General features: G+C 35.9%; 1 protein-coding gene across 2 annotated transcripts in view; it reads left to right on the top strand.

The window, feature by feature from the left end:
- Positions 1-13491, top strand: part of NUP62CL (nucleoporin 62 C-terminal like) — an 87024-nt gene that overhangs the window by 51019 nt on the left and 22514 nt on the right. The window contains exons 6-10 of one of the 2 annotated variants that reach the window (XM_049644736.1): positions 75-124; positions 264-398; positions 2366-2477; positions 6354-6420; positions 9902-10015. In XM_049644736.1, the coding sequence (XP_049500693.1) occupies positions 75-124; positions 264-398; positions 2366-2477; positions 6354-6420; positions 9902-9918 (381 nt within the window). In that variant the 3' untranslated portion in view covers positions 9919-10015. Of the gene's footprint in view, positions 1-74; positions 125-263; positions 399-2365; positions 2478-6353; positions 6421-9901; positions 10016-13491 lie in introns of those variants that run through there. The other variant, XM_049644735.1, reaches the window with a different exon arrangement.

Genomic DNA, 13491 nt, shown 5'->3' with positions numbered 1-13491 from the left:
GAAAATTAATATTGCTTTAAAATTAAATATAAATTCAAATATTTGCCTTATCATATCCTTATTTTCGTTTATAGATTACTACTTTGCATGGAGAAGTGGAAAAAGTGAAACTGGATCAGAAAAGGTAGAACCTTAGACTCTCTAGGTTGAAAGATTAAAGATCGATTTCTTTGTCCATTTTTTCCCCCTTGCTCTAGTTTTTCAACTTTATTTTGCCACTCCCAATTCTTTTCATAAGCCCTTCCGTTGACTTATTTTTTCAGGCTGGAACAAGAATTGGATTTTATCCTGTCACAGCAGAAGGAACTAGAAGATCTCTTGACCCCTTTAGAGGAGTTTGTGAAGGACCAGAGTGGGGCTGCTTATCTGCAGCATGAAGATGCAGAGCCTGGGAAGACGTAAGTAACTGAATAAAGATCAAGCAATGGGGCAAAAACTTAGCTACTGAAAAAAAAAAGAATTGAAAGACAAGGAATAAAAATTGGTAGGAAAGGACAAGTTCTTGTAGTTGCCATTTATCAACTTATTTGACTATTTTCTGTTTATCTTTTCACGATGCTTGAAAATGAAGTAATCATTCTGGCAGTTTTGTTTTATAGCATTGTGTACACTTATTAATCTCAAGCTTATACATGACCACAGTAAAGTTTTTCTATTTGTCAATTTTTTTCTTAAACTAGAAATACCAGTTTTATGTGTGTGGTGTCATAGTATTGTGAGATATTTATGGTTTCCTATTTATATTGACTCTTGTAAACCTAATGTTCATGCAATTGCTTCAGTGATAAATCATTGGCTATTATAAAGGCAATTTGTTAATCTGGGGGCAGGCTGCATAGCTTTCAGAAATTGAATGATTTTTGTCAGTGTCTTGGGCTAAATATATTTGTGTGTGATTCAGTTTTGTTGTTAACATTACCAGTGTTTCCACTGTAACTTCATCTCTCTGCAACTGAAATTTGGTAATCAGGCCAAATAATAAGTATTGTTAGGAAAACTTGTCTGAATGTGCTACATAAACCAGACTGAGACCAAATCAGACTACCTTTAGTAATGGCTTATTCATGAGTTAAGACTAAGCTTATTTTCTAAAGGCTTGCAAATTAACTTTTTGTAGGCGCATTAAATATGGTAAGTATAGCTAATCTGTATGCACCTTAGTTCTGTTTCCCTGCTTTGTCTTTCCACCTTTGTGAATCTTTTTTTTTTTTTTTTTTGCATTGCTTTCTATGCATTCTGCCATTTTTTGAAGCATATAGAGTTACATTTTTGGCCATGGGTTCCTAATTGTAATTTGAGGGAATAATTGAAACATTAGTTCCTTTCCAGTTGTTTTTGTGTAGTCAGATTTATATTGTGATGGAATCTTTAGTAAGATCTTCAACAATCAAGGCAACCAATTACCTTTATTTAACTACTTTGGGATGGAAAGGCAATAGTTAGCTATGAATAAATCTAATTGAATCCTTTAATCTTTATAGACATTAAGATTGAAAAACTCGGGGCGCCTGGGTGGCGCAGTCGGTTAAGCGTCCGACTTCAGCCAGGTCACGATCTCATGGTCCGTGAGTTCGAGCCCCGCGTCAGGCTCTGGGCTGATGGCTCGGAGCCTGGAGCCTGTTTCCGATTCTGTGTCTCCCTCTCTAGACTCTGTCCCTCCCCCGTTCATGCTCTGTCTCTCTCTGTCCCAAAAATCAATAAACGTTGAAAAAAAAAAAATAAAAATATTAAAAAAAAAAAAAAAGATTGAAAAACTCTTACCACTTTAATCCATAAGCATATTATTGACTAGGTAAGTGTGTATGTATGTGTGTAAATAATTTGGGTGGAACTCTTGAGAATTTAGCCAACTAATATTTGCTGTGAATGTGTAACAGGTTTATCTGCCTTTAATTATTGTTAATCTCATTTCTCAAAACATCTTTAATTGAATGGTGGATATATATAAGGTTTTACTTTGAGAATTTAGTATTTAAAATCATTAAAGACCTCTCAGCACTTATTGAATACTGCTAAACACCAAATAACTTCCCATGTATCTAAGTGACTTAGGAGTTTATTTTAAGAGTTAAAAAGAGTTTCTTTGCTTCAGAGCTCCCTGGAACATTGTCCAGAGAGTAAATAGGTGACTATAAAAATGGCAAGATGGATACAAGGCCTCACCTATGGAGTCTTTTTAGACTATGGTAATAATAAGGTTGTGAATGCTGCCTACATAAAAATGAGTAATTTGTCATAACTGAGACCTACTTAGAAGGGGGGGGATTGGTGCAAATCCAGCTGGCAGCATCATCTTTGTATGTCAGTAACAAGACGTAGCGGAGAAAGCATTTCTTGTAATCTCTTTTTTTACCTGCTTTTTCAGTTACAAATTAGCAGAAAATATAGATGCTCAGCTGAAGCGAATGGCCCAAGATCTCAAGGACATTATCGAAAACCTGAATACATTTGGAAGTCCTGCAGACGTCACTGACCGGGTGCGTTAACTGCTTTGTCTATTTAGACAAGCAAGATTTAGTATGAAATTAGCATTCTGTGGGTTCCTTTAGCTAGTCACCTTGTCCTGTCCTCTTGTGCTCCTTACCTGCCGTTGTTGATCTGAACTTTGGGGTGTAGTTAGTGGGGCAGGAAATATTTATGAGCAGAAAAGGTTATGACTTTTTTGTGTGATTATTCCTAGGAGGGTAAAAAAAAATGACTTTCCTCCCTAAATTTTCAGGGTTTTCTCCCTGGTCTTCACACAGCTAAATATGTCCCTGTACTTACTTTTTCTGTCCACTTACTCATTGGCTAACTCCTCCTTCCTTTTTCTATGTGTTCATATAATTGTGAGTTTATATGTTTGAGTTTATTAGGTGTATCCAGGCCATCCTTAATTTATAACTGGGATCTATCTCAAAAGTTTGATAAGTCAGCCATTTGAGTCTTAAAATATATTTTTCCATAGAAATTTTGTTTGATGTGGTCATTACGTTTCTGTCTGCCTCATAGAATCCTACTTCACTTATAATGTAAGTGTATTTTAGCATGGGAAAATAAAGCTGAGCCTCCAATTAGAGAATTGAGATGTTTTGAGTTAATTTGGCCATGAGAAAGGATTGTTTCCTTTATCTGTGCTCCAATTAAAGAGCTTATTTCCTCTACCTTTCCCTATTGTCGTAGCAGCTAAATGAAGTTCTTTTTCCCCCTCCCACTCCATGGCAGTAATGGTAAGAGGAATCTTCCATTGTGGGAACTCCTATTGTACTTTCAATCTGTTGATTATAATTTGGAGTGGGACCAGGATCTGGGTAGGTGAGGACAAAGGATATGCAGTATATTGTGATTATTCTTTAGTAAGCTCTTTGTCCAATCATACAGATAGTTCTTTATCTATGTACACATTACTAACTTTTTTACTTATAAAGAGACAGCATGGCATAGTTTAGGAAAGCATTAGAATTTTATTTAAGTCACTTAATCTCTGGATCTTAGCTCCTTCTTTTGCAAAATGTCAAGGGTGGACCAAATGATCTTGAAGTACCCTCTAACTATAAAAATTATGCCATTCTCTACTTTGGGTGAATCTAAAATTGAACAAAGACAAATACAAATTAGACTGGGATTATCCATGCTACCGTCTCCTTGTGTTCACATAGATGATAGCGAGTTGACAGAAAATAAGTTTTCTTTTTATGAACTATTAGGTCACCATTATGATTATAAAATCCAAAATTATTTTATAAAAGAATTTTTATGCATAGACAAATACATGCAGATTTACTCATGAGGCCGACCTGCTGTCTAGTCTCTCTGTGTTAAATTAAAATATGAGAAGTTTCTGAACAGAGCAAGTAAAAGGGGCCTGTAATCTTATCCTTATCCTTTTGGTTTACTTAGCCTTGTTTTACTTTATTTTGGTGGCAGTGAGTAAAAGGTGTGAGTCTTTTATTTTTGTTTTTCCTGGCAAGGGTGATTGAGATGTTTAAGATAAGTGAATTAAAGATAATTGCTGCTTGATAGTAGGACAAAAGAAGCAAGAGATCAGCAACAATTCATCTCTTTTCTCAGATAGCATAAATCATTGGACAAGAAGCAGAGAACACATTTGCTGAACAATAACATTCTTGCAGATAATTTATTATAACTAGATCAACAGAGCTCCTTTACCTTGGGCCATACACCAGGGTAGAAAGATAGCAACGATGTTTAACAATGTTCACAATGATGGGATTTACCTTTGTTTTTACTTTTTGGGGGGTTGGGAATGGGAGGGAAAACCTAATACCTGAAATTTTTATTAAGTAAATCCATATTTCGGCAAATGGTATTCAGTCACATTGTCTTACAAAAACTCATTTTTCCCGGGTGGCTCAGTAGGTTGAGTAGCCGACTTCGGCTCAGGTCATGATCTTGCCACTTGTGAGTTCAAGCCCCACGTTAGGCTCCCTGCTGTTGGCACAGAGCCTGCTTCAGATCCTTCATCCCCCTCTCACTCACCCTCCCCCACATGCACTCTCTCAAAAATAAACAAACATTAAAAAAAATCTCATTGGGGTGCCTGGGTGGCTCAGTTGGTTGGCTCAGGTCATGATCTCTTGGTTTGTGAGTTCGAGCCCCACGTCAGGCTCTGTGCTGACAGCTCAGAGCCTGGATCCTGCTTCTGATTCTGTGTCTCCTCCTCTCTCTGCCCCTGCCATGCTCATGCTCTGTCTCTCTCTGTCTCTCAATAATAAATAAATGTTAAAAAATTTAAAAAATTCATTGTTCCTAGTACAAGTTGTATTTCTATTTATTATGTTAAAACACACTAAATTTGCTACTTTCACTACATACTGTTCTTTTAAGTGTAACATTTTCATTTCTTCCTATTATATCCTGGACTTTACTACAATAGTCATCAAAAATATTTTTAAAAATTTAAATGTCTAGTGTGTCTCATTACAAACTTAATACATACACTTATTCAATGTGTTAGGGTTGGAAAATGTGGAAATCTATAAAGAAAATTAAATAACCTATATTGCCAGTACCCTGTGAATACATTGGTATGTTTTTTCCAAGTCTTTTTGCTGTGCTGGTAAAAATTCTCCTTTTGTTTTAAACAGCATTGGAAGCAAACATATATAGAGTTTTGTATTTAATATTCTTTCATGGTGTTTTCTCAAAATTTTAAGCATTCTTTGAAAACTTTGGAAATCTTTGAAAATATTAATGACTCTATAATATTTCATTAGAGGTGACTTTACCATAATATATTGGATTGCTTTTTTAAATTGGTAGAGATATTGTTTCCAAATTTTTGCCATTATAAAATTGTTCTGTAATGACCAGTTATGTGTAGATTTGATTATTTCCTCTGGATAGGTTCCTAGAAGTAGAATAAGATATGAATATTTTAAGATTGTTGATATATATTGTAAAAATTTACATTTTGAAGGGTTGGGTCAGTTTTTATTACTGTGGGCTATATAGGAATGTACCTGTTTTCTCCATACACTTGACAACTGAGTATTACCATTTATTAAAAATTGCTGACTTGGAGATCTTGCTATTTAAACAATATGATGGATCTCAAGGGCATTATTCTAAGTGACATAAGTGAGACCAGGAAAGACAAATATCGAATGATCTCACTTAAGTGTAGAATTGAAAAACACCGGCACCAAAAAAAATGAGCTCATAGATACAGAGAACAGATTGGTGGTTGCCAGAGGCAAGGAGTAGGCAGTGGGTGAAATGGGTGAAGGTGGTCAAAAGGTACAAACTTCCAGGTATAAAATAAGTTTATGGGGATGTAATGTATACAGCATGGTAACTATAGTTAATAATGCTGTGTTGCATATTTGAAAATTGCTAAGCAATTATATCTTGAATGTTATTATCACAAGAAAAAATGTGTTTAACCACATATGGTGATGGATGTTAGCAAGAGTTATTGTAGTGATCATTTCACAATATATATAAATATCAAATCATTATGTTATGCACCTGAAACTAATAAAATGTTGTCAATTGTACCTCAATAAAAAGCTGCTGATTTGTTTGAAAAAAGTAACATTTTAAGTTTTATATGAATTTCTTGTCTTGTGAAATATCTGTTAATGTTTTTTACTTATTTTTATGTCGTAGTCAGTGTCTTATTGAATTATAGGCATCTTTCTTGACAGTTAGAAAATTGTTAGATTGAAGTCATATGAAGATGTAATGAACATTACAAATATGAAAGAGCAAAAAGTCATTAATATTTTATATATCTTCAATCCATTTCTTACCAAAAGAAATGAAAAGTTACTTCGTAATTTCAATTTTTTGTTTGTTTTACTTACCGTATCTGAATAATCATAATCTAAAACTTTTGTGTGTGTTTTTAGCTCCAGCAGATCTGCAAAATTCTGAATGCTCATATGGACTCTCTACAGTGGATTAATGAGAATTCAGGTGGGAGTTTATTTGTACATGAAGGTATCCATTATTACAAGTAGAAAACGTGATGCAAGTCAGCTTTTGTGCACCATGACCACACTCAAATGAGAGTTTGGTTATAGGGGTATTGCTTAACTGACGGAATGTATACATTAACTCTCAAGAAGTCTAATTGCTTGTTTTTATAAAATGGAACACTAAAGAATAAGTGTGTGAAGAATAAACTAGAAACTCATGAAATTAGGGGGTGTATAGGAATGAGGTGGAGGAGCTAGGGAAGAAGCAGGACTTCTCCAAGTATACCTTTTGACATAGTTTTGGTTTTTTTATACTATCTAAAAGTTTAGTTTTGGTTTTTTTAACTATCTAAAAGTTTAAATACTCAAAAATAAGAAGCCAAAAAGAATGGGAAGAAAGACAAGTGCTAAAATCGAATACATACAAATTGAAACCAAACAAACCCGTGTAACTAATTTATAACATAATCCAGCTCAGATTTTTGAACATGTGTTCTTGACAGTACGTTCTTACTAGGATGTAATCTTAAGGATAAAAAGAACTGCAGAGAAATCTTAAACTTTCTTAAGAGGCTATTGTTAGTTTCACAATTATAATGCGCTGTATTGTGTTTATATATATTCTAATATAATAATATTATTGTCATCCTGTATATTGTAGGATAAAGAAAAGGCATGAGGATAGTAATGATAATGGAAACCAAGATTTTCATTGAAAGATAAAAGAGATATAAGATATTTTTCTCTTCCTTTTATATTTGTATTGTAATTTTTTAAAGTTTATTTTGAGAGAGACACATGTGTGCATGTGGGTGGGGGAGGGGCAGAGAGAGAGGGAGAGAATCCCAAGCAGGCTCTGTGCTAAGAGCACAGAGCTCGGCATGAGACTCGATCCCACAAACCATGAGATCATGACCTGAGCCAAAATCAAAAGTCTGGATGCTTAACCGACTGAGCCACCCAGGCACCCCTGTATTGTAAATTTGAATTGCAAATATTAGTATGAATTCCTGTTCCCTTTTTCTGTATATAGAAAAGGCAGGGATGCCTGGGTGGCTCAGTTGGTTAAGTGTCTGACTCTTGATTTTGGCTCAGGTCATGATCTCATAGTTTGTGAGATTGAGCCCCACATTGGGTCTGTGCTGACAGTGCGAAGTCTGCCCCCCTCTCTCTCTCTCTGTCTCTCTCTCTCTGCTCCTCCCCCTTTAAAAAAAAAGAAAGGTCGAAGAAGCAATGACAAACCCCAATAGCAATGAACAGCACCTCAAGCACCTAAATCTTGGTTTTTAAACACCATTTCCATTAGGGGAACCTGGGTGACTCAGTCAAACATCAAACTCTTGATCTCAGTTCAGGTCTTGAACTCAGGGTCATGAGCTCAAGCCCCATGTTGGGCTCTATGGTGTACGTCAAGCCTACTTAAAAAAAAGTACCATTCCCATTAAAGGTTATAACCAAGGCTTCTTAGGGAAATATCTGATCTCAGGTTTCAGGCAGGGAATGTACAGGGTGAGTTTGGAACTTTTTATGCAAGAAAAGAGATTGTTCAAAACTAATGAGGTTATATAAGAACGCAAGATGGTGCTTGAATGGGCTTCTATTGGCCAAATTAGGATGGTTTGAACATCAAAAAGAGTATCGGGGCGCCTGGGTGGCGCAGTCGGTTAAGCGTCCGACTTCAGCCAGGTCACGATCTCGCGGTCTGTGAGTTCGAGCCCCGCGTCAGGCTCTGGGCTGATGGCTCGGAGCCTGGAGCCTGTTTCCGATTCTGTGTCTCCCTCTCTCTCTGACCCTCCCCCGTTCATGCTCTGTCTCTCTCTGTCCCAAAAATAAATAAAAAACGTTGAAAAAAAAAAATTAAAAAAAAAAAAAAAGAGTATCAATAAGTGGATTACCATGATACATTGAGGGGGGAAAATCTCTGCTACTCTAGAGAGAAATGGGAGGTACAGGGAAAAGTCTTTGTAAAACATGTCAGCTAATAATTATAGAAGGAATTATAGAATTAGAGAACCACAATTAAGAAAATTTCAAAAGAGCACTTCTATTAAGCTTACCCTGAAATTGAATACCTTGCCTCATTTATTTATTTTTAAAAATATTTTATTAAAAAATAAAATATTTTTTAAATAAGTTTATTTCTTTGTTTTGAAAGAAAGCAAGCGAGCAGGGGAGGGGCAGAGAGAGGGAGAAGGAGAGAGAATCCCAAGCAGGCTCTGCACTGTCAGCACAGAGCCTGATGTGGGGCTCAATCTCATGAATTGTGAGATCATGACCTGAGCCAAAATCAAGAGTTGCACACTTAAGTGACTGAGCCACCCAGGTGCCCCATTACCTCATTTAATAAATATTTCAACTGTCAATCATTTCTTGGCAGAAAAAATATGCTAGAAGGAATGGACCAAATACAGACTGCATGTTACTGAGTTATTTTTTTTTAAGAAAAAATCAGTTTTATTGAAGTATAATTTACATACCACAAACAAGTACCACTTTAGTCAATTGATAAAATTTAATATCACTAGTAGCAGGATAACTTGATATGATGTGCCTCTTGATATGACACGATAAGAAATACACAGTATCACATATGTAATATTCTTATCAAAAATGGTTCATCTGAATCTAATCATAAGAAACAGACATTCTACCAGTGAGATAGTTTGGAAGATGATGTAATATTCTTACCAAAAATGTTTAACTGAATAAAATCACAAGAAAATAATCAGACACTCTATGTGTAGCACATCGTGAAACATAATTGGCTTGGGACTTTTCAAAAAGTCAGTCATGGGAAATAAAACTCAAAACCAAGCTAAGGGAATTGTCTTAGTTTAAAAGAAACATAACAAGTCTACTATGTTAACTTTGATTGGATACTGGATCAAAACCAAGAAGACTTTCCTTTCCTTTCCTTTCCTTTCCTTTCCTTTCCTTTCCTTTCCTTTCCTTCCCTTCCCTTCCCTTCCCTTCCCTTCCCTTCCCTTCCCTTCTTTCCTTTCCTTTCCTTTCCTTTCCCTCCCTTCCTTCCTTTTCTTTTTTTCATTTTCCCTCTTTATTTCTTTCCTTGCCTGCCTGCCTTCCTTTTTATTTTTCATTGAGTTCTAATTTATCTATAACACTATGTTAGTTTCAGATGTACAGCATTATGATTCGACATTTATATACACTGCAAAATGATTACCATAATATGTCTAGTTACCAACTGTCACCATACAAAATTATAAAAAAATTCTTTTCTTGTGATGAGAACTTAGTATTTACTATCTTGGCAACTTGCAAGTATGCACTATAGTATTACTGACTATAGTCACCATGCTGTACATGACCTCCCCATGACTTATTTATTTTATAATTGAAGTTTGTACCTCTTGACCCTCTTCACCCATTTCATCTTTTCCCCTCTAGCAACCACCATGCTGTGTTCTGTATTTCTGAGTTTTGTTTTGTTTTGTTTGTTCATTTGTTTTGTCTTTTAGATTCCACATATAAGTGAAATCATACGGTGTTTGTCTTTGTCTGACTTATTTCACGTAGCATAATACCCTCTAGTTCCATCCATGTTGTCACAAATGGCAAGATTTCATGTTTTTATGGGTGAGTAGTATCCCATTGTGTCTGTATGTGTATGTGTATGTATACCAAATCTTCTTTTTCTTTTTTTTAAAAATATTTCTAACGTTTATTTATTTTTGAGAGAGTACGAACAGGGGAGGGGCAGAGAGAGAGGGAGAGAGAGAATCTGAAGCAGGCTCCAGGCTCTGAGCTGTCAGCAGAGAGCACAACTTGGGGCTCGAACTCACAAGCGGTGAGATCATGACCTGAGCTGAAGTCAGACGCTTAACCCACTAAGCCACCCAGACACCCCCCAAATCTTCTTTTTTTTTTTTAAATTTTAATTCCAGTATAATTAGCAGTGTTTTATTAGTTTCAGGTATGCAATATACTAATTCAACAGTTTCTATACATTACTCAGTGCTCATCACAATAAGTGTACTCTTAATCCCCTTCACCTATTTCACCCATCCCCCCACCCACCTCTGTATACCAAGTCTTTGTCCATTTCATCCAGCAATGGACAGTTAGATTGTGGCCAAATCTTGGCTATTATAAATAATTTTGCAATTAACATAAGGGTATATAAATCTTTTCAAATTAATATTCTCATTTTCTTCAGATTAATACATAGTACTCTGTATCATTGGTATTGCTGTATCATTGGTAGTTCTAATTTTTGAAGAAACTCCGTATTGGTTTTCATAGTGACTACACCACTTTACATCCCCACCAATAGTTCATAAGGGTCCTAGTTTTTCCCACATCCTCACCAACGCTTGTTATTTCTTATCTTTTTGATAATAGGCATTCTGACAGGTATGAGGTGATACTTCATTGTGGCTTTGATTTGCATTTCCTTGATGATGAGTTATGCTGAGCATTTTTGCATGTGTCTGTTGGCCACCTTTGTGGCTTCTTTGGAAAAATGTCTATTTATGTCTTCTGCCCTTTTTAAATTGGATTATTTGTGTTTCTGGTATTGAGTTGTATAAGTTCTTTATGTACTTTGGATATTAACTCCTTATTGGATATATCATTTGCAAATATCTTCTCCCATTTGGTAGGTTGTGTTTTCATTCTGTTAATGGTTTCCTTTGCTGTGCAGAAGTTTTTTAGTTTGATGTAGTCCCATTTGTTTAATTTTGATTTTGTTACCTTTGCTTTTGGAGTCAGACCCAAAAAGTCATTGCCAAGACTGGTGTCAAGGAGCTTTTCACCTATGTTTTCTCAAGAAGATGTTATTTAGAATAATTGGGGAAACTGAATATGAACTATATATTAATTGATATTAATGAAATTTTAATTTTTTTTCATGTGTTGTTGTGGTTGTGTAGGAAAATATTTTTATTCTTAGAAGCTGTATGCTACATTATTTAAAGAAGTCATATCTGTAGATTTCAAGTTGTTCAAAATCTTATGAAGAGAAGGAGATTGAACAATTTTAGGCAAAATGGTAACAGTGGGTTAATCTACATAAAGGATATACAAGTTTGTGATTTTTACTATTCTCTTGACTTTCTATAGATTTAAAATAAAAACATGGGAAGGAAATAATTTTTATAGACTTTTGCCTAAATATGGACTATAATGAGGCTTTAGTAATTGAGATAAATAGGGGCTAGTTAGGCAATCAGAGTTGTTACTATTTTTAAAGATGTAGTATGAAAATAAGACAAGTTTTCTCATTTGTATTATTTTATTTCTGGATTCCTCATTCTCTTCATTAATAGAATGCATCAACCATGAACTTCTTCATCTTTTCCCCCTTTCAGACCTGCCTATATCATCATTCACCTTTACTTCCTTCTCTCAGAGGAAGAAATGTTCTATCCTTTTCCATACTCTTTTGAATCATCACAGGGATGTTAAATTCTATATTGCTTTAGTATTAATTACCTGATGGGTAGATGTTTCTGAGTCTGATAGATACGGGTTCAAGTCAAGGCATTACCAGTTAATAGTTTGTGACCTTAACTGTTGCTTAATTTCTGAGTCTGTATCCTCATTTTACTAATTTTTATTTTTACTTTTTAATTTTTTTTAATTTTTTTAAAAATTATGAAATTTATTGTCAAATTGGTTTCCATACAAAACCCAGTGCTCATCCCAAAAGGTGCCCTCCTCAATACCCATCACCCACCCTCCCTTCCCTCCCACCCCCCATCAACCCTCAGTTTGTTCTCAGTTTTTAAGAGTTTCTTATGCTTTGGCTCTCTCCCACTCTAACCTCTTTTTTTTTTCCTTCCCCTCCCCCATGGGTTTCTGTTAAGTTTCTCAGGATCCACATAAGAGTGAAACCATATGGTATCTGTCTTTCTCTCTATGACTTATTTCACTTAGCATCACACTCTCCAGTTCCATCCACGTTGCTACAAAGGGCCATATTTCATTCTTTCTCATTGCCACGTAGTACTCCATTGTGTATATAAACCAAAATTTCTTTATCCATTCATCAGTTGATGGACATTTAGGCTCTTTCCATAATTTGGCTATTGTTGAGAGTGCTGCTATAAACATTGGGGTACAAGTGCCCCTATGCATCAGTACTCCTGTATCCCTTGGGTAAATTCCTAGCAGCGCTATTGCTGGGTCATAGGGTAGGTCTATTTTTAATTTTTTGAGGAACCTCCACACTGTTTTCCAGAGTGGCTGTACCAGTTTGCATTCCCACCAACAGTGCAAGAGGGTTCCCGTTTCTCCACATCCTCGCCAGCATCTATAGTCTCCTGATTTGTTCATTTTGGCCACTCTGACTGGCGTGAGGTGATATCTGAGTGTGGTTTTGATTTGTATTTCCCTGATAAGGAGCGACGTTGAGCATCTTTTCCTGTGCCTGTTGGCCATCCGGATGTCTTCTTTAGAGAAGTGTCTATTCATGTTTTCTGCCCATTTCTTCACTGGGTTATTTGTTTTCTGGGTGTGGAGTTTGGTGAGCTCTTCATAGATTTTGGATAACAGCCCTTTGTCCGATATGTCATTTGCAAATATCTTTTCCCATTCCGTTGGTTGCCTTTTAGTTTTGTTGGTTGTTTCCTTTGCTGTGCAGAAGCTTTTTATCTTCATAAGGTCCCAGTAGTTCATTTTCGCTTTAATTCCCTTGCCCTTGGGGATGTGTCGAGTAAGAGATTGCTACGGCTGAGGTCAGAGAGGTCTTTTCCTGCTTTCTCCTCTAGGGTTTTGATGGTTTCCTATCTCACATTCAGGTCCTTTATCCATTTTGAGTTTATTTTTGTGAATGGTGTGAGAAAGTGGTCTAGTTTCAACCTTCTGCATGTTGCTGTCCAGTTCTCCCAGCACCATTTGTTGAAGAGACTGTCTTTTTTCCATTGGATGTTCTTTCCTGCTTTGTCAAAGATTAGTTGGCCATATGTTTGTGGGTGTAGTTCTGGGGTTTCTATTCTATTCCATTGGTCTATGTGTCTGTTTTTGTGCCAATACCATGCTGTCTTGATGATGACAGCTTTGTAGTAGAGGCTAAAGTCTGGGATTGTGATGCCTCCTGCTTTGGTCT

The sequence above is a fragment of the Panthera uncia genome, chromosome X, assembly GCF_023721935.1.
Source record: "Panthera uncia isolate 11264 chromosome X, Puncia_PCG_1.0, whole genome shotgun sequence".
NCBI lineage: Eukaryota > Metazoa > Chordata > Mammalia > Carnivora > Felidae > Panthera > Panthera uncia.
This window is presented reverse-complemented; position numbering and strand designations above follow the sequence as displayed.